Below are 19751 nucleotides of genomic sequence, written 5' to 3'. Positions count from 1 at the left end.
GGGCAGCACCGGCCCTCCATGGCCACTGCTGAACAACCGCTGGCCGAGGGGAACGTCTGAGCAGGGCAAGAACACAGACAAGACCTGAATGGAAACAGAATATTCACTATCCTACTACTAGAATAATCCCAGGAGGGTTCCCAGCATCCGACAGCTAAGCTGTAAATGCTGTGGTGCATCAGCCACCGCAGCTGCGAGAAGGAGCTGTGGCTTTACCCACACCCACAGCCCGAGCCAGCCCCACGCCACCGAGAAGCACCACAAAGGGACTCTGTCCGTCCTCCGGCAGCACCCAGGTGGCACTTGCCCATTCCCAGCCCATCCAACACGGGATCTGCCAATGCCACTGCACAGCCTGAAGCTCTGCTCGCCAGCCATCGCTCCTCCAGCAATCCCCCTGCCTGCTCTGCCTGTGCCCACGGGTCTGGCGGCTGGACAACAAAACATTGTTTTGTTTTGTTTTGTTTCCAAAGCAAGAGGTGCACACACAGCCAGAACCATTTAGTCAGCACCTTTCCCTCCAAACCAAGCTGCAAAGATAGGCCTTTTCCTTTCCAGTTTTTTTTTTCCTTTTTTTTTTCCCTAGGTTTTTTTTTCAAAGGAAAAATTTGGAGATGGGAGCTGAAGAAGAGAAAAATATAATCCTGGTATTCTTTTCCAGGAGGGGGTGGAATTAGATGATCTTTAAGATCCCTTCCAACCCAAACCATTCTATGATTCTCAATACTGACAAAGAAATTTTCTTTTGTTTTCATCTAACATTGTCAGTGTAAATATGACACAGAGCTCATAAACAAAATTGTACAGTCATTATAAAATCATCCTATGACTCTGTGACATTTATTTTATCACCTCATTTCTCATTCAATTTAAAGATATGTGCAATTTTATATTTCTCTGTGATATTCATTCTTGTTATATCACTAACAGAGAAACAAAAAAGATTTTTCAGTTTTACTCATTGAGGAGGGAAAAAAGAAATCAATGTAGGATTTTACTAGTGGTTTCATCCAAAATTAACTGAATTATTAAGAGAATATTAAACTTAATACCTCAAAACCAGAAACTAAAAGTACAAGTGAAAATTATGTTGTGAAACACTAGAATTACTAAAATATTCCTATCACTGACATGACCAGCTGACATCTGCCAGCTGTATCCAATTTTTTGGAGAGAAGTGCAAAACGTTTTTCTTCATCCAACTTTAGCCATGCATTTAACCCACTAGGAACCAGACTTCAGAAGTATTCAGACATTATATATATACATAAAACAATAATTCTGTACAATTACACATTTCCCAATGTTATAGCTTAACAAACATGCTGTATTTTCTTAATTCATGGTAACCCTACCATGCCATTCAAATACAGAGACTATCAAAATGATTTTTCAAAGTGCCATACCGCAGAATTTTATATTTTAAGCTATGATCACAATGTCAGTTAAGGCCTGTTGTATGCAATGAAAGAAAAATCCACAAGTTGGCAAGAAGCTCAAAGTGTAGAGGCTTAGGGCACTGAAGAAATTAATACATATTCCTTAATAAATATTCTTTTTGTTGAAAGCATTCATATCTGAAAAACAGTTAAGTGAAGCTTTCTCAGTTTCTAAAAGGAAAAGCCCCACCTTTAAGCCTTTTATTAATGTTTCTTTCATATGTACTAGAAGAAAACAGAAGAAAACTTGTGAATTTTTAACTTCCCAAGATTCCACTGTAATTGCAAATTTTTTAATTCACAAAACCAAAACAAAACAAAAAAAAAAAAAAACAACCCCTAATGTTTTCCTCTTCCAGCAGAGCAAGCAAGTGCTGGCTCTAACACTCCTTAGATTGATAATGAGTTGTTAAATAGACAATACAGAAAAGATCAGCTGACTTCACATAATGAAATTATGGGAAAAACTCATGCTGGTAAATCACTTTTGATACTCAACCATCAATCAGTTGTGGCAATTTTGAGCTCTGCCTTACAGACAAAAAGCTGCCTTTGCTTTCCTCAGTTCAAGAATACCGAAACCCAAACTATTTAAGACCTTGAAGAATTGAGGATATTTTCATGTACTTTTATAACTGGATGTGCAATTGATAGCAAAATAAAGATACCCACATATGTTTTAACAGACAATGTTAAAAGGTGTAGAGTCCTTAAGACTGCATTAGAAATAGACAGAAACTGGTCACTCTAAATCAAGAGTTTTGTATTTTTCATTGTTTGAAAAAACACCAGTACAAATCAATGCAGATTTTCATTGGCTAGGAAAATCTAAAAATGTCTATCTCTATTTACTTATATCTATGTATATCTTGATCTGGACCTGTCTGGGAAATAGAAATCCATAGAGAACACTTTTTCTCAGCACACAAAAATTGTTCACAATCATGAAAACCAAAACACCCTGTTTGAAGGACAACAGTCGTGCTTCCTCTTCCAATTTCTATTTTCCTTTCCCATTTTTCGAAGATTTCAGGATCTGTAGCTTCAATTCCTTTATCATCATCTCCAACTTTTCCCGGGCCTCTCGTTCCTGTCTCAGTTCATCCTGGAGCTCCTGTCTATCTGCCTCTGCATGATCCAACCTCTGCCTCAACTCTGCCAGCTGTGAAACACAAGAGACACAGAGGCAAAGTAAACTTTAGCAAACATCAAAGGGTCACAGGTGGCCACTCTATGCACCCAAGTATTCCAGTCCACCAGAATGATGCAGTTATGAAGTTATCACTTACCTGCTACACCATTAGCAAACAATGTCAATGTGCAAAGTTGCACAAACATCATACTATAATTAAAAAAATGAGAAAATCTGATTTTTAAATGCATGTAAGTTGTATCTATATGAACTGTCACACCGGACTGTCAATAACACACAGAATCTGTTGGGAAAAATTGTGATGATGTTTGCAGTGAATGTGTCACAAACCCCAGAACAAACTGCATTTTTTAATTTCCAAGTCCACTTCTCTTACCTGACAATATACTACTTCTTTATTTCAAAGCCTGAATGTAATTCTAAAGAAACAAAAGCAAAAACACTTTTTTCGGATATTCCTTAGTATAAATTAAATATTCAGAAAATCTTGAACATAACCATCTGTGTGTGTGTGTGTGTGTTCAAATATAAACCTGAGTCCACACAAATGTTTTTGTGATATATTTTATGTTTAAACATTGAAATTAAGTATTCTCTTCCTCTTTGGAATACAGCAAGGCTTAAACTTGCTGGAATGTCACCAAAATTATTTACAGGGACATCTGGAAACATCTTTTCAAGTGTGAGAAAGTTCCTTATTGCTTATAGTATACTACCAGCAGTTAAAAAATGGAGGAGACTGGAAAGCAGCTATTCTCTCTCCCATTGATCTAGGCGTTATTTATTACTAAAAGACCTCACTCCATGTAAAAAAACCCATTTGCCTTTATAATTACAGGTATGTACCTGAGGAACATCATCACTAAGCATCCCCCTCACTGAGAATTAGGAAGACAGCTCACGAGAAGGAAAGAGCAGGAATACAAAGGGTATTACTGGTGTTCACCAACTGCTACAGACCACGTGTGAAGGAATGGCTGTGCTGGTTGTAGAGAAACACCACATTTCATCCCCACTTCTTTAACCAGCAATACTTCCAGCAGTTCTTAGCCAGCAACAGGCTGTTACTGCAAGTCCTGACTGCACAAGTGATGCAGTGAGTGCTGCAGTGCAACAGTGCCCACTGCCTGCATGCTGCAACACGCCTGTGGCTTTGATTTCCAGCCCTAAGGAAAGGTTCCAGGACTGGTTATTCTGCCCTTCTGTGACTGACAGGGTGAAGCAACTGTTGCAATAAAGAAGTCAAAAAGGGGGACAGGACAGTGCATATTCAGACAGGCCTAGAAAGGAGAAGAGCAAGCTGCAAATACCAAATTCTTAATTCTGTTTAATGCACAAGGAGAGTTCCTCCCAGTCCACAGTTCTCAGACAAAAAAGGCAGCCTGGGCAACTGCTTCAAGAGCACATCAGATTAAGGCTTTTTTAAAATGCTGTATACACAGCTTGGAGAAGTTCTCTGTTACCAAGACCTCTGTTTAACTCTGGTGCTTCTTGGAACCAGAATCTACTGCAAGATGTGATAAATAGAAAAAAAAAAAAGGTTCTAATTATACATTGTGAATAGATCTACCACAGAGGTAATAACAGAGCAAACTTTTACACAAGGAAGGTATGCAGTTTTCAAAGTCTAACTTCAAAAGGAACACACAACCAATCTCCTTTGTGAACAATCCACAGTTTTCAGCCTCCAAAGGGAGTAAGCTGCACAAGCCTATAAAACATGCTGTACATGATGATCTCCCTAAATTAGAACACGTTGTTACTTGCACTAACAGGGCTTGTACCAGATGTTTAGTAAATCAGGCCTTAGTCAGAGAGGATTATTTCTGGCAGCAAAGGCCAGGAATCAGTGGAGTGGGATGTCATGAAATTAAATTCATGAGAAGGATTTACAATGCGAGTCTCTGCCCTACTCACCAAAAATACCAAAACCTGTCTCTCAAGTAGTGCCTGTTTCTCAGTTTGAGTCAGTCAGAACAGGAAATATACACACTTGTGAACAAAGGACCACAGAGCCCTGCTGAGCTCAAGTTTTAGATTTCGTTCACTTTAAAAATGAGCCTGTTAAGACTAGTTTTCTGTGATATGCAAAATAAAAAAATTAATCATAACTTCAGCTGATTTTTAAAAGGGGCATCCCAAGGTTCCCTTTATCATTAACTATATTTTTTCACATTGGAATAACCTCCAACATAAAGAAGCGCTAGTAAAACTAAAAGGAAAGTGAAAGGAAAAAACAACTCCATAGGTTTTGACATATGAATCCAAAAGGCAAGAATGAGAGACACCAATATGATTTTCATTTCCAAGAACACTCTTGGCCAAATGTTTTGGTAGGGCCCAGAAGGGTCTTATCAGATACTGCAGAAGGTTCTACCAGCAAGGAACATGAGGAGCAGCAAGGTATGCTGCTAATCTGACAAAAAGAAGGCTCAGAGGTTTGGAACTGTTTTTTTTTTTTTTTTAATAAAATAGTAATAATGTTTAAGTCTGTATCATGGGCAAGCCTATATACATTAAAAAGAGAATTTATTTTAAATGAGGATGTAACAGACCTCATGTTAAATATTTCATCAATAAGATCATATGTTTCTGTAAGTTACATTCTACCTCAGTTTCAATCAAGGAACAGGAAAATAAATATTGCTGTCACTGCCCTACTTTGGTATCTGTCTGTGGTGTCAGAACACACAGAGAAAACGAAACCTTAAGGTGGCTGAACAACACCTTCACAATTTCCTGATACACTAAACATGTTTTGTTTGAAATACACCTTCCCTTCTCACCTGTGCTGCATATTCAGCTTCTTTATCTTTTTCCAAATTGGAGTCACAGCTACATTTTTGCTTCATCACTTGGTCCAGTTTCTTCTCCAAGTCTCTCTGCTCAAAATAAAATTCTTCCATTCTTTGTGCATGCTCTGCTTGCAAACACTCGAGTTCTTTTTGTAAATTCTGCTGCTCTTCAGTCAGATCCTTCATAGCTTTAGAGTTGCTTAACATTTCCACTTCCTGTAAAGAAAGATCAAGATCACGTACTCCTTCCTTCCAACACCAGGAAAGTAAAAAAACCTCAATTTAAAAGTGTTTCTGGAACCAGTGAGGCCAAAAAGACCACTTGCAACAATCAATAACAACAGTCTGATAATGGTATTTATCTAATTATCAATGACAGCATGGAATTCTGTAACATGCATCTAATTTTTAAGAAATTAATTCTACTTCCAAGTACATGGAACTTTCAGAAACAAATTTGCATTTCCAGCAGTGAACCTCAGGAAGCAGCAGCATCGATTCACTAAAATACACTTTGAAGGTGCAAGAATTGTAGCATCAGAAAACAAAATGAAGTGTTTGATTTCTTTGTCCACTGACATTTTGATATTTTTAAACTCATATTTTTTTAAAACTTATCTACAAGCTTTACCTCCAACAGCAGAACAACTTTAAAGTAGCAGCTCTAGCACCCTACTTGATCTCCTAGATTCTGAGATTAACATTTAAATTAAAATAAAATAAATTAAAATATTAGGTCTGTTCCAAGGATGCAAGAAGCAAAGACGGCATTTCACTGAATTCAGAAAACAGAAATGTCACAAATGAACACCAGCTTCTAAAATAATCCATTATTAAAGAAAACACTAAAAATAAAATCCCTAAAAGCACGGCTTAGCAAATGGGAATAGGAAAATGGTGTTCTTTTTTATACATGGCAGTGATAAGACCACTCCTAGAATACCGATATCTGCATCTTTAAAACCCTGAAAACTGAGAAATTTTAGAGCATACAGCAAAAGCAGGAGCTGCTTGGACCCAACAGCTGCAAACTGAAGAGACACCACTTATTAGTGGGCTCAAAACTCATGAGCATAAGGGATATTCAAGATTTGGTGTCTGGATTTAAGCTGAGAGAAAGATGATCTGTGTGCTCTGGTGTTTCTGAATGTTGCAGTCTAAATGATGTGATGTTGATGTGGAGCCAGCAAGCCCACACCAGCTCCCTGCTGCCCAGGGGGAAATGCACTCAGACTGCCACTGTACCATTTGGAGCTGCTGCTTCCTCCGCAAAATCGTGTTCAGCTTCTCCTGCTGCTTGATGTAGGTTTTCATGACTTCTTCCATGATCCTTCCCTTGTCATCCTCACAGCTGATGTCCTTCATGAGCGTGGGGGACAAGGTTCGTGCATCAGCACCTCCCTCACCACGGCCAGAGTCTCTGGGGATTTTGGAAGAAATGCGCTCAGACTTTGCACCTCTTGCAGAACAAGATGACACAGGAGGATCTACACAGGAAAAAACAAGAGAACAATAATCACAGAAAGTTCAACTTCCAGAGTGAAAAAAATGCAAAGAAAACTGTGATTACAAAAAGGTGGAAGGAATTTTTGGAAACCTGAAGCGACATCACAAAATTCTAGCTCAGTGTAAAGCTTTCCAAAATTCCATGGTATAAAAAGCAAAGCCTTCAATGTAATTTTCACTACTCACCTAAACGTTTATTTGGCTGCTCCACCCCAGTTTTCAAGTCAATTTTTTCCTGTTCTTCAAGAGAAAGCTCTGGATAGGAGGCAGCTTTTTTGTGCTTTCCACTACTGAGCTTCTTCTCTGACTGCCCAGGTGAGGATTTATTAACTTCTGAAGGTTTTACCGTTGTTTTTGCAACATCTTTATATTGAGATGCAAGAGACACATTTGGGGCAACCACTTTATCACACATGTAAAGGTAGTAACTGAAAAAACAGCAGAAGAGTAAAATTCATAGTGAAAGGTAAGACATAATAAATGATGGCTGGTTGAGAGCAGTAAGTTTAATTTAACATGAGTTCAAACTGTGAAAGCATCACTGAAAAATAAGCACATCCTTTTTAAATTTTTCCTATGCAAAAGGAAAGCCTAACAACCCACTTAATCTCTGCTGAGTAGATTATCTAGATAAGGTTTTGAGGCCATCAAACAAGTAGATTTTCCAAACATTGCTGATTAAAAAAAATTACAGTAAATCATATCAAGACTTCATTTAAATGCAAAGAGTGAAATTAGAATGCCACTGAATCCAGACTCTCCCTCATTTTCATAATACTTATATTAGCAATGGAGGATGGGGAGGTGATCAGTGAAGTGGGAACGAGCACCTCACTTAAGTAACAAAGCTGTGTTCTGACAGTCCTGGGGCACATCCGAGACCAATGCCGGACCTTCCTTCCCAAGTACACTGAGCTGCCCGTTTGGATTTTCACAGCTCCTGGACTCCAGGGAACATCCCTGTGTCCCTCCCTCAGCTCACCACTCAGCCTAGCACAGAGGGAAGAGAGCCCCAGGTGTGTTCAGGTCAGGGGCAAGATGACCACTGTCCCTGGAGTTCAACTGCTGCCTTCAACACTTCCCTTCCTCCTGGTTCTGAAGGAAGGCACTGGCAGAAACACGACGTGAGGGCCCATCACAGAAGTTCCTCCACTCCCTTCTTGGCTTGTGAAGCAGTGTGATGTGTGTGCACCAAAAAGGGTCTGCCCTGACCCAAATTCAGGACCTGTGCAACCACAGAGGGTGAGGGCAAGAGGAGTATCAAGAAAAGCCACCTCCCTCGCTGCTGCAGGTGACAAATTGGGTAAGGAGTCAAGGAAATGCACTTGGTTTCTAAAACCAGGAAACCAACCCTCAGACAATTCAGCTGCAGCCCTTGTTCCACTGTGGAAGAAAGCCCCCAAACACCTCTTGGAAGTCTTTTCTGAAAGGAAATTAAGTTGTCCTCATGGTAAAGAGGCCCTGTGCAGCTTTCCACATGCATGCATTGTATTACAATGTGAAAGATCAAAAGTTACCTCTGTCATTTCTACTAAGAAAGGGGAAATTTTAATTACATTTCAATTGTATTGCCTGCTGAAGAACACCCACAGGTCATAGCTTGAGTCCTATACCATAAGACACTCACAAGCAGTTCATTAGTATTTACATAAGAAATGCATAAAAATTTAGGGTTAAATCATTCCTGTGTGATACCTGAAGAGTTTTCCTAACAGCTCTGGTTGCAAATACATTTTTTTCAGTTTGAATTATCCCTAAATAGCCAAAAGTATTTGAATACTTGACAGTGCTTATAGTTCTACATAGGAAACTCAATTTACCTGGGGTGGAAAAAAGAAGGTGGTTGAGGATCAGTTTCTGCTTCTTGCTTTATAACTGGATACCACTGTGATAATTCCAGGTTCTGCTGTGGCTCTGCCTAAAGGAAAGCAAATAATCTAATAATTGAAACATGGATACAGGTTATTTACATTTTCATAAACACTCCTCAGAGAAATGGCATTTACACCATTAATACACCAGAGAAACAGGGGCACTGGAAAATGGGGTGTCTTTGGCAAAGACGCAGAGTGATGCAAGCCACAGAATTTTCTTTGATCTCCAATTTACCACTGTGGGCAAAAGAGCAGTGAAATTAACAGAAAATGTCTTTACAGACCTATCTAAAAAGTTCTGCTGAGTTTCCAAAAACTCTACTAAACAAGCTTGGGAGAAACAGAAAGTAGAAGCTAGGATTCCCAGAACGTTGTAGGAGCATTTTGTAATAATGTGTCTATATAAAGTAAGCACCTGCCAGATACTTTATTTCAAAATGAAATGGAACAGTGTGCTGGTATTCCAGGGACAGAACTTTCTTCAGTCATCACAAATTTTTATTACACAAGCAGGCAAAGCTGTTCCCAGTAACATGAAAATGCCGTTCCTTTTGCAGTGGCAAACAAAATTTACTCAGAGTATATAATCTTACAAACTTCTGTGTATTTTGCATTTGGAAAGCAATTCTTGTCCTGTGTATCTCAAGAAATGTTTTTGGAACTACTCTTTACTTAAAATTCCTGGTGATACTTGGTGCTCCCCTGCAAAGTCGCTCTTAATTTCACTGTATTAGAACAGCCTTGGGACGTGGGGTTTTGGGTAGGGTGTGGTTGGCTGACCCCAGGCAGCTGCCATGCACCCACAGAGCTGCTCCCTCAGCACCATCCCCAGGGAATGGAAGGGAAAAAGAGCAAGAAAGCTCCTGGATCAGGATAAAGTTCGTTTGAGAGGTGAAGGGAAGAGAAAAGCACAAGTGAAGCAAAGGACATGGCTCAGTCCCTCCCTCAGACAACTGCCCAGCCACCCTCAAACAACCTCCACCTTGGATGCCGAACCCTCTTTCTCCTCCTTCTATCCCTGTTTTTATTGCAGTAACCAGAACATTGGTATGTTAGCCAGTTTTAGCCACAAATCCAAAGCCTAGCACCATGCAGGCTGCTACAACGTAAGTTAACATCATTCCAGCCAGATGCAGTCCCTTCCACAAACTGCTCAATTAAAAAAAAGCCCATGAAGCTAAAAAAGTTACATAATCCTCTACTGAAACCTTTATCTAGTGTTCTAATATCTCCACAACTTCTTATGTGCTATATTATCAGAAAGGTTTGTATTTACACACCCTGGAATAAACCTCTAGAGAACTTCATCCCTGGCTGTGACCTGAGCCGTGGTCTGCACAACCCAACAGCCCCGACCCTGGCAGGGAGCAAACCCCACCTGCCCCACTCTGACCCAAACTCCCACCCCACAAAACTCAGCTCTCACAATGAAACTGGAATTCAACTCCACCCCTGCAGTCCCAACACTGACAGAAAGGAAGGGAGGGCACAAGGAAGAGAGGCTCTGGAGTTGTAAAGTCATAAAAAGACTTTAGATAAAAAAAGATTTGAATAATCTCTAGAAAAATGGCCTCAACCTGACACTTGCCAAGTTTTTTCTACTTACTCAGATCATTCAAATAATTTAAATAATCACATATCATCTACTTATACTGCAGCTAGTATGCAGTGATCTGATTTTAGCTTCAGATCACATTCGTCCATATTTCAGGACTCACATTTTAACAGGCTTATATATTTACATATGAAATTATCAGGTTATCTCTATTTTCAAATTACTAGGTCAGATTTTTGCCCTTTTTTTTTTTTACCTATTTCAAGTGGAAACTGAATTTACTGTCTACCCTTTAGTGTGAATCTTGCAAATGACTCTCACAGCATGCAATCAAATTTTTACTTAGGAAAGAAAATTAAATATTACCATAAATAAATGAAGTCTTTTTCTAACAGGATTCTTCCCTCACCATTCAGGTAAATGAAATAAGGCATCTATTTATATTTTTATATCTATACATACATATATATATATATGTATAGATACCACTATCTATATATATGTGTGTGTGTGTATGTATATATGTATATATATATATCTATATATCTATATATATGTGTGTGTATATATATATATATATGTGTGTGTGTGTGTATATATATATATGACCACTATATATATATATCTATTTCATTACCCAACAATTTGTTTATTTTAGATGCTCTTAAATAATTCTGTAAACACAACAAGTTGAATTGAATTCCTTCTACTCAAACTATTCAAAAGGGTTACATGAAAAATTACTTCTTTTTCTTTAAGGCTAGCTGGACAAAGCTGTTCTTTAAGGAAAAAAATAAATATAGGTAAGTAATGATTTCAGTGTAATCATTAAGCCAGTAGTTTTAGCAGAGATTGGATTTATAAAAGCCCCACACTGTGAGATTTCCCCCACACACTGTGACCAGGATCAGCTCAAGGAATCAGCCTGAGAAGCAAGGCAGAGTTTTAGGGCAGAGATGATGGGAAACTGTCGCAAAGTCAAAGGGAACAAGGATCTGTCAGCACAGGAACCAGCAGAGACTCGGTGACAGCTGTTCCATGAAGAGCAGGTGGATGTTGCACTGCAGTCTAGAACTCCACAGAAAATTATGACAATCAAGCACACAGCTTACAGCTTTCTTGTTAGCACAAAGAACAGAAAGGAATTAAACTCAAGAGTACTTTGCTCTTAAAATATTGAAACAAAAGTGTATTTGCACTGTGAGGTGAATAAACTCGGAGTGAAATGTTAAGAAAGGCAAAGCATGGCATCTAGGATGCTCCAAAGACTGTGGGATTTAATTAATTCATTATTACTACATGGGGAAAGACCTAGCCAAGGGCAACTGTTCTTCCTGGATCCTCCAAGACAACCAAAGGATGTGTCAGCACTTCTGAGGACTGACTCAGCAAAGGTGGTGAGGAGGTGACAGAACAGCAAACAGCACATCCTGCACATAAATTCCCTTAGGAGTGTAAGGAAAGGGAATGTGTTGTACCTGATACCTCTCCCACAACACAGAAATGAGCAAAAGAAGTTGTGGCTGCTCCATCCCTGGAGCTGTTCAAGGTCAGGCTGGATGGAGCCGTAAGCAATCTGGGCTAGTGGAAGGTGCCCCTGTCCAGGCCAGCGGGGTGGGATGAGATGATCTTTAAGGTCCATTCTAACCTAAACCATTCTGTGATTCTCTGAAGCAGCCTAAGCTCCCCCAGGACAAGGAAAGAGAAACTGTACTCCAGCACTGCCCTCTTAAACTCTTTTACTCTTTTGTACTTCCCAGATGAATATCCACAGGACAAAAAAAACCACCAAAACCTCCCCCACCATTGTACTTTGCTCAGGTTTTCACAGCTTCTGACTCTGGTTTCATACATTGCTTTGTAAGAAAGAACTACACAGGTCTGCAACAGGAGACTGCAGAAAGTTTTACAATTTCATTTGCACCAGTCCAGTCCAAATTACTGCCACTGCTCTTTTCGGCTGGGTTTTTTTCATCTTTGCACAGGAAACTGAAAGATCTCATTGTCTGAAATCTGCTGCCGTGGGAAGAGAAGCAGCATTTATAGGTGTGAACATGGAAAACTATTTACACTGATGCATCCACCATGCTGTAGTCCATTTCCTACACTGGCATTGCAAGAATAAAGACTGACATGTCTTTATCAGTCGAAAAGCAAAGTCTCTCTGCTAGGAGACTGCATCTTCAAATAATTCAGCATGTGGAAGCATGCCATACTGCAGACTTCCATGGGAATCTGCTGGTAAAATCTCTTCCTGCAGACTGGCACCACTGTAACAATACCTGTTACTACAGTCAGCCTTCCTGCAACACCAACTTTTCAGAAATTTGTGCTGAAAGCTGTCAGCTCACAGCACCCCTTTTTGGGCTCAACCATCTGCACTGCTCTTGCTGCTATTTTGAAATCCACCACAAAACATCCAACAGGCAACATGGATTTATCATCAAACCAGCAGCCATCAAACAGACACAGAAACACTGAATACACTGAAAAGAAACTGTCATGGGGCAGAAACCATTTAAAGCCTATTAAAGTTTAAATTATACCCCAAAATTGTGCTTTCTAAGAATAGGAACATCTATGATATTAATGTTTCTCTGCTGCTTGTCCAATTATTTAAAGTAGAAGCTCTCCAAGGGACAAATAAGCTCCGTGTTTTGGAACCACAGCACAGACTTGCAGCAGTATTTTAGGAAAAAAATAAGATGTCTATTATTAACTATTGTCAAGATACCGGCCCACAGCTCATTACTTGGGCTGCTTAAAACCCCCTCTTTTTGGCATATTTCACTGCACAAGTGGTTTAAACAGAAAGCTCTTGCTGAACAAGCAGACTTTGGGCTTCTAAACAGCCATTTAGCAAAGCACCATTACCCTGCACACAAGTCATGAGATGGGTGGCCAGCAAGCCAGGTTGCCATCCAGCCCACGTGTGCTTGCTGGAGTACAAACAACAAATGAAGAATTCATTTGTAATACTTGATTTTCAAGCTCCTTTCTGCTTTGCTCAGCTGCTGCAGCACACGCTGCATAAAACCTACTCAAAGGTCAAATGGGAGAATGAAAATTTTCACAATAGCCTGAATTTTCCAGAGTCTGTATACTTTAGGACAGAACAAGAACCAACAAAGCCAAGCCACCTTGAATGGTTACTTGCAGCCCAAAGAGGAAAGAAATTACCACCCGTCTTAATGAGAAATGTTATTTCCATGGTGAAGCTCTCACAGATTTAACTTAGGCTTGATGTGACAAGTATTCCCACTTAGAAAAGCCAAGTAATGCGCTTCTAAAACAAGTATTTACATGTGAGCTGAAAGAGATCTGGGAATATTACACCAGGTGAACTTACTTTGGACCGAGTTCTTTTCTGATTTTTCTCGCTGAATTTCTCCTTCATTTCCTCCAAGAGATGCTTCAGCTCTCTCTCCTCTGATGTGCCCAGGTATTTTTGGTTAATGTGCAGGTAGCAGTGCCACTTGGCCGACTCAAACCCCCAGTGGCAGGTCCTCTTGTCCGGGGATCTGTGAGAATGCATCACGAAGGTCTGGGGTGAGAACATCCCGTAGCATTCCAAGCACTGGATACACGGGTCATCCGGGGCAAGGTAGAACTGAGGTGCAAACAACCCCTGGCACTTGCCCAGGCACTCATGCTCTACTTCGAAGGCACTGCCAGTCTCTTTCAGCTGGGCCAAGGTGTTCTTACCAGGGAGGAAACTGCCACTTTGGGGGAAAGTGCGAGGGCGCAGTAAAGCATTGCATAGTCTCTGAGCGTCCGTCAGCGTAATGAGCCCACAGGACGGAGCATTGAACGGAAGAATTCCCAAAACCTTCAGAATGTGAAGCTGGTCGGAAGTGCACCTTGAGCAGTAGATATAGAGCTCATCACACACCGTGTTGATCTGCTGCAAGGAAAAGTCTCGGAGAACCGAATTCAACACTTGAGGCAGGCAAAGTCTTTTTTCTCCTCCAACTTTAAAACAAGAGATGGATTCCCCCTCCAGCAGGGTCTGCGTGAGTTCCGTGGAGCTGTCTGGAGGGATGAGCAGCGGACCAGAGAGGATTTGTGGCGATGGGAGAGGCAGGAAGACAGTGGGTGACATACTTTCCTGGGAATACCGAGCTGAGAAAGCTGCAGGTCCACCCAGCGAACTCTGGCTGCTTAGGTGGAACTGTGCCAACGTGTGCTTCAAACCTGGATTTAAACTCAAAGGCTCAGATAGTGAAGCACTGTTTGGCTTGGCGGTTTCCCCATCAGCCTCCACCGGAGTTTCATCATAGTCATCCAAGTTTTCCTTCTTTATTGTTGGCAATTTATTTATTACTACCTGTACTTTGTTATTTCCATGCATTTCGGTCATTGCTTTTTTCAGCGGAGGACTCCCATCCTCTTGGATCCTGCTCCTTTTTTGGTCTGAAACCAGACCTAGAGGGAAGTTTATCTGTGGGTTTTCCATTGCTAAACACTGAGCTTTAATTAAGCCAGTCCTGAATGTGCATTTTCTTGCTTTTTCATATAAAAAATAGTTTAATGTGATCTTGGATTACCTCAGGTACACCAAGCACTCTCCTTTCACTAAAACATTACTTCGGCATCCAAGAGTAAAAATTGTAACTCATTTTGTATGTAATACTGTAAAATTACTAATGGAGAGGTTACACTATTTTCTTAGTTATTTGTTCAATTTTATAATATAAAAATCCCAATGCAATATGTATACAAAAGGTTTTCTTCATACCCTAGCCACTACTTTGCACAGTAGTCTTGTCCAGCAATTTAGTAAAAAACGATGCGCTGATGCATGTTCATCCTCAATCGTTTTTTTCCTTTAAAAATATACTGTCTTTTCAAATAAGTCTCTATTTAAATATTAAAATAGAAAAATGGGCTCAGTTAGAAGAATGTCAATCTCAACGAAACTGATCCAAAACGTAGTTTAAGTTGTGTGAAAATTTTATTCAGCACTTTCAGCTCCCAGAGATCAAACACAATCTTAAGGGATTGCTTTATTTTGCTGCCAGCTTTATGATTTCACCACCACTACCGTGACAGCTACTATGGCAGTTCACAAATAAATCCTGAAATTAAAGGCTGATCCAGATTGATGGCAAAAACTGAACGTCCCTAGAGAGTCACCTTTCGCCCAGATGTCACTGGCGTGTGTCAGAATTTTCCCAGCCCAAGTTATTAGTAATAGAGGTGAGATCCAGGCCATGGGCTGGATGCATGCCGTGTGCTAGCACAGAGTTCTGCCCGTCCTTCCTGATAACCTGTGAAAGAGAGAAGGCTGATCACAAGCAATCCCAGAGTTTGCTCTGTACCTAAAGGGGCTTCAAGAGAGCTGAGAGGGACTTTTGACAAGGGCAAAAGTGTGACAGGAGTCACACGACAAGAGGGAATGGCTTTATACTGAGAGAGGGAACGTTTTGATTTGATACAAGGAAGAAATTATTCTCTGTGATAGCGGTGAGGTCCTGGCACAGGCTGCCCACAGAAGCTGTGGCTGCCCCATCCCTGGAAGCGCCCAAGGCCAGGCTGGACAGGGCTTGGAGCAGCCTGGGATAGTGGAAGGCATCCCTGCCCACGGCGGGGGAGGGGTTGGAAGGAGATGAGCTTTAAGGCCCCCTGCAACCCAACCCATTCTGGGATTCCCTGCCAGAGGCAGGGTGCATTTCCCAGTAACTTGCGGGACACCGGGACAAGCCCCCGACCGACGGTCGGTACCGGCGGGGGAGGGGGCGGTCCGGAGCGGCTCTCCCGGCGCGCCCGCCCGAAAGGACGGGCGCTCCGGCGAGCCGGGCACCGGCCCCCACGTCCCAGGCACCGACCCCTCGCCCCGCAGCCCCTCCCGGGACGCCGCATGCCGCCGCTCCCTCCCGCGCCGTGACTCACCCCGGCCCCGCCGGCCCCGCTCCGGGCACGGCTCAGCCCTTCCCCCTCCCGCCGCCGGGCTCGCCCCTCCGCCCTGCCCGGCTACCTGCTGTCCCCAGCCGTACCGCGCCGCTCCGCCGCCCCCGTGTCCCTCCCCCGCTCCCAACCCCGGCGCCCCGCTCCCCTTCTCCCCGCCGCCCCCGCGCCGCCTCTCCGCAGCCGCCGCTCCCTCCCATCCCCCGGCGGGCGCTCCCGCCCTTCCCCCACGGCTCCGCCGCCCCGCTCCCCGCCGTTCCCAGTAAGTTCCCCGGCTGCTCACCCGGCGCCGCGGGGGCTCCGGCGGCCGCGGGGAGCGGAACAGGCGCCGCGCTCGCGCCGCCCACCCGTGACCTCACTGCGGAGACCGAGACGGCGGCGGCGGCGGCGGCGGCGCGCGGGCACGAACCCGCCGGCGGCGCGCGCCGGCCCCGCCCACTGTCTGGGGCAGCGGCGGGAGCGCCCGCCCGCCCCTCCCCCGCCTCAGCGCCGGGAAACGCGGCCCGGCCTCCCCCCCCCGCCCCGCCGCCCGCGGGGAAAGCGCAGGAAGAGAAATTAAAAGTTAAATAAATAAATGTATATGTATCATATACGTTAAAAAGTGAATGTGCGTGGAAAAGTGTTGTTTCTGCCCGGCTTCCCCTCAGCCCGCCCGGTCAGACCCTGCCCCGCGCCGCCCTGTCGCCGTTCCCCCGTCGGCGGCCGAGAGGGGCCGGCTGAGGGACGGGAACGGAGCGGCAGCTGGGGCGGGGGAAGGGAGAGCGGCCATGGCAGAAGGGGGAAAAAGCCGGGCGGCAGCAGGGCCAGGCGCTGTCGGGGAGCTGTCGGGCGTGTCGCTCGCCTGAGGCGCGACGGCGGCGGGCAGAGGCCGCCAGCGAGAGGATCTCTGTGACTGTCCCTTAGTGACTGTCCCGCAGCGAGGCTCCCGCAAAGAGGTTCCCTCACTGACGGCCCCTCAGTGAAAGTCCTTGAGTGACTGTCCCTCACAGAGCGTCCCTCGGCAAGGGTCTCACAGTGCCCGTCCCCCAGCGAGGGTCCCCACTGCTGGGGACGGGAGACGCGGGGAAGGCGGGCCAGCGTGAGGGGGTTTGTCCACGGAGCAGTGCCACAGACCGCTCCCGCCAGCCACGGGCTCGCAGGGAGATGCGGAAGCGCAGGAGGTATTTTGGGAAGCAAAATGATCAAACCGCGGAGAGGCGGCCAAGATGCTCTTCGGGGACGGCTCGTTCATGTATTGCAAGTTTCTTCTGCCTGCAAGAGGCCCAAAGCTTTTCAGTTTACGTCTTTGCGCTTCAGCTGGGATTACGGCGCAATCCAGTTTGCCGTGTCCTTTCATCCCACACAGTTACATATCTTGATGCGAGCACCAAAGCACAGCACATGAAAATGGGGCAGTTGTACAACCACCAGGCACCGCTGAGCACCGGCCAGCGCTGCCCGCGGCCGGCGAGATCCCTTCCGCGCCAGGAGGATTCCGGCACGGCCACAGAACCTGCCTCGCTGCCGAGAGAGGCGTTTGGTGCTCTTTAATGCTTGATTTCGCACCTTTGATATGCTCAGGTTGGCTCTGGGCTGCGCGGGGGGGTCGCTGATGGAGAGGCCCTTGAGCATCACTGCAAAGCCGCTTCACGAGTCTCCTCTTAACTCGCACTCAAACCACCACATCGGTTGCGGTATCTGCAACAATATCTATAATTTCTTTGGATCGGAATGATCTTTAAGGCCTTTTCCAACCCAAACCATCAGGGTTTTATAAGAAAAGCAAACATTTTCGCAAAGAATACTAACACCCACTACTTAACTAACTTAACGCCCACCTAGTACTTAAGTAGATATAAGGTCTGATAAAAGCCACAACAATGTGGCAGAATTAAAGAAGATTTCTGAATCTACCAGCTTTTGGAGCTGATTCTGAAAGATACGAACCTATGAGGGAATTGTCTAGACATTCTAAACATTCCTGTCTGCTTTACCCTCTCGGACTTTATGACCTGATTTAAAAAAAAAAAAAAAAAAGTCTTTTTGAATACCAATCAGTGAAATGCACTATGTCATAATCCCTTTCAAATTTACTGAAGAAAATGTAACATCTAACATTGCAGCTGGACCGATCAATACCTGTGAGGAAGGCAACACATGTAGGCAGATATTCCATCTTTTATTAGACCTCCTGATGTCATGGAAGCTTAGGATTCAGTGGCATTGTTTAATTTGTTGATTTTTTTTTCAGGTTCTGCTGCAGAAATGTTCCATTTCAGGTTACAAATCCTGGTAACTATTGTGCTGTAATGATAGTGTTGCTATAGAGCTACAATAATCAGGCGATGGAAGACAAAGTTTGTAGGTAGAGGATTGTCTAAAAAAAGGTGTTAGCTCTGCCTACTTCTACTGTGGACTGTGAAAAGCAGTCCTGAAGACACTGCACAACTAAAACCTGAGTTACAGACCTTTGCAAGGAGAAATAAAGTGCACTAATAGCACAGGAGGAATCTTGCTTTGATTAATAAAGTCTCTGAATTTTCAAGAAGTGCTGAGGCTCTGGGGAAGCTCTCAAACTTCCCTGTGCACAGTCCCTGAAGATACACAATTTAACTATAAACCATGCCCTGGAGAGCACAATTTAACTGCGAACAAAGACGGTGCATTTTCTTCTCTGATGAGATTATATCGTGTTTTTTAAAGAAAAAAATCATTTTAGTAGTCATGTTTAATAGTAAGTTGTAACAGTTCAGACTCTTAGCTAATTTGTCATAGGAGGTTTCACTCTTGTAAAATAGATATCCTACTACAGGTGGTGTTTTAAGCAGAAAAAGTCGACAGATTTTGGCAGACACCACATCCTGCAGGACAAGTCACAGTGGGGACAGTGCACAAAACACTTCAGCTCACAAAGGACTTGAACTATTCCTCTGATGTAAGAGGAGTGTAAGCCCAGACACTTTACTCATCCTTAGAAGTAAAACGTGGACACAAGAGATTCCTGGTTCCATTTATGCCTGAAAAAGCCACCTCCCACAAAAGCTGCACAAACCTGGGACGTAGACACTGCTCTGCCTTCGATTATTGGTGATTAAATGGTAACAGTCCACCGTTCAAGTATTCAGCCCAGATCCCTTTATTATAAGCAGAAAAAAATAAATAAATAAACCCATGGGGGGATCTCTCTGTGAAAAAATGCAAGATATGGTAAAATCTGTTTTTTCTCAAAGGGGCTCCAATCCCTACCTTCTCTCTTCCCAGGAAAACATCATTATTCTGTGGTCAGTTGCAGATACCTCTGTTGCTTCGATGCCTTACACCATCCATGAAGTGAGGCCGCTTGCTTAGCACTTACCAAGTGTATGTATAGATTATCCAAGCTATTAGCTTCCTCCATAGAGTGCCTCAGCATAAACAATTGCTCAGACTGAGGCGAGAGCAGCTGGGCACCCAACTGAACAGAAACAGGGAGCGTGCGTGGGGGGAGGTTAAGCATGTAAGATATGCAGCCATCTGCAGCACTCGCCAGGATTGCCGACGCAC

The 19751-nt window shown here is 43.4% G+C and overlaps 1 protein-coding gene across 1 annotated transcript; it reads right to left on the bottom strand.

Annotated features, from left to right (window-relative positions):
• Positions 1-1411: 1411 nt before the first annotated feature.
• Positions 1412-16670, bottom strand: SKIL (SKI like proto-oncogene). The gene is made up of 7 exons (XM_068200274.1): positions 16513-16670; positions 13672-15592; positions 8714-8811; positions 7080-7321; positions 6633-6874; positions 5379-5603; positions 1412-2601 (listed from the first exon to the last, which is right to left on the bottom strand). The coding sequence occupies exons 2-7, from the start codon at positions 14776-14778 to the stop codon at positions 2440-2442; spliced, it is 2076 nt and encodes a 691-aa protein (XP_068056375.1). The 5' UTR covers positions 14779-15592; positions 16513-16670; the 3' UTR covers positions 1412-2439.
• Between the last annotated feature and the right edge of the window lie 3081 nt (positions 16671-19751).

Source organism: Anomalospiza imberbis, chromosome 10, assembly GCF_031753505.1.
Source record: "Anomalospiza imberbis isolate Cuckoo-Finch-1a 21T00152 chromosome 10, ASM3175350v1, whole genome shotgun sequence".
Taxonomy (NCBI): domain Eukaryota; kingdom Metazoa; phylum Chordata; class Aves; order Passeriformes; family Viduidae; genus Anomalospiza; species Anomalospiza imberbis.
The sequence above is the reverse complement of the archived record's forward strand: the minus strand, read 5'-3'. Positions and strand labels throughout refer to the sequence as shown.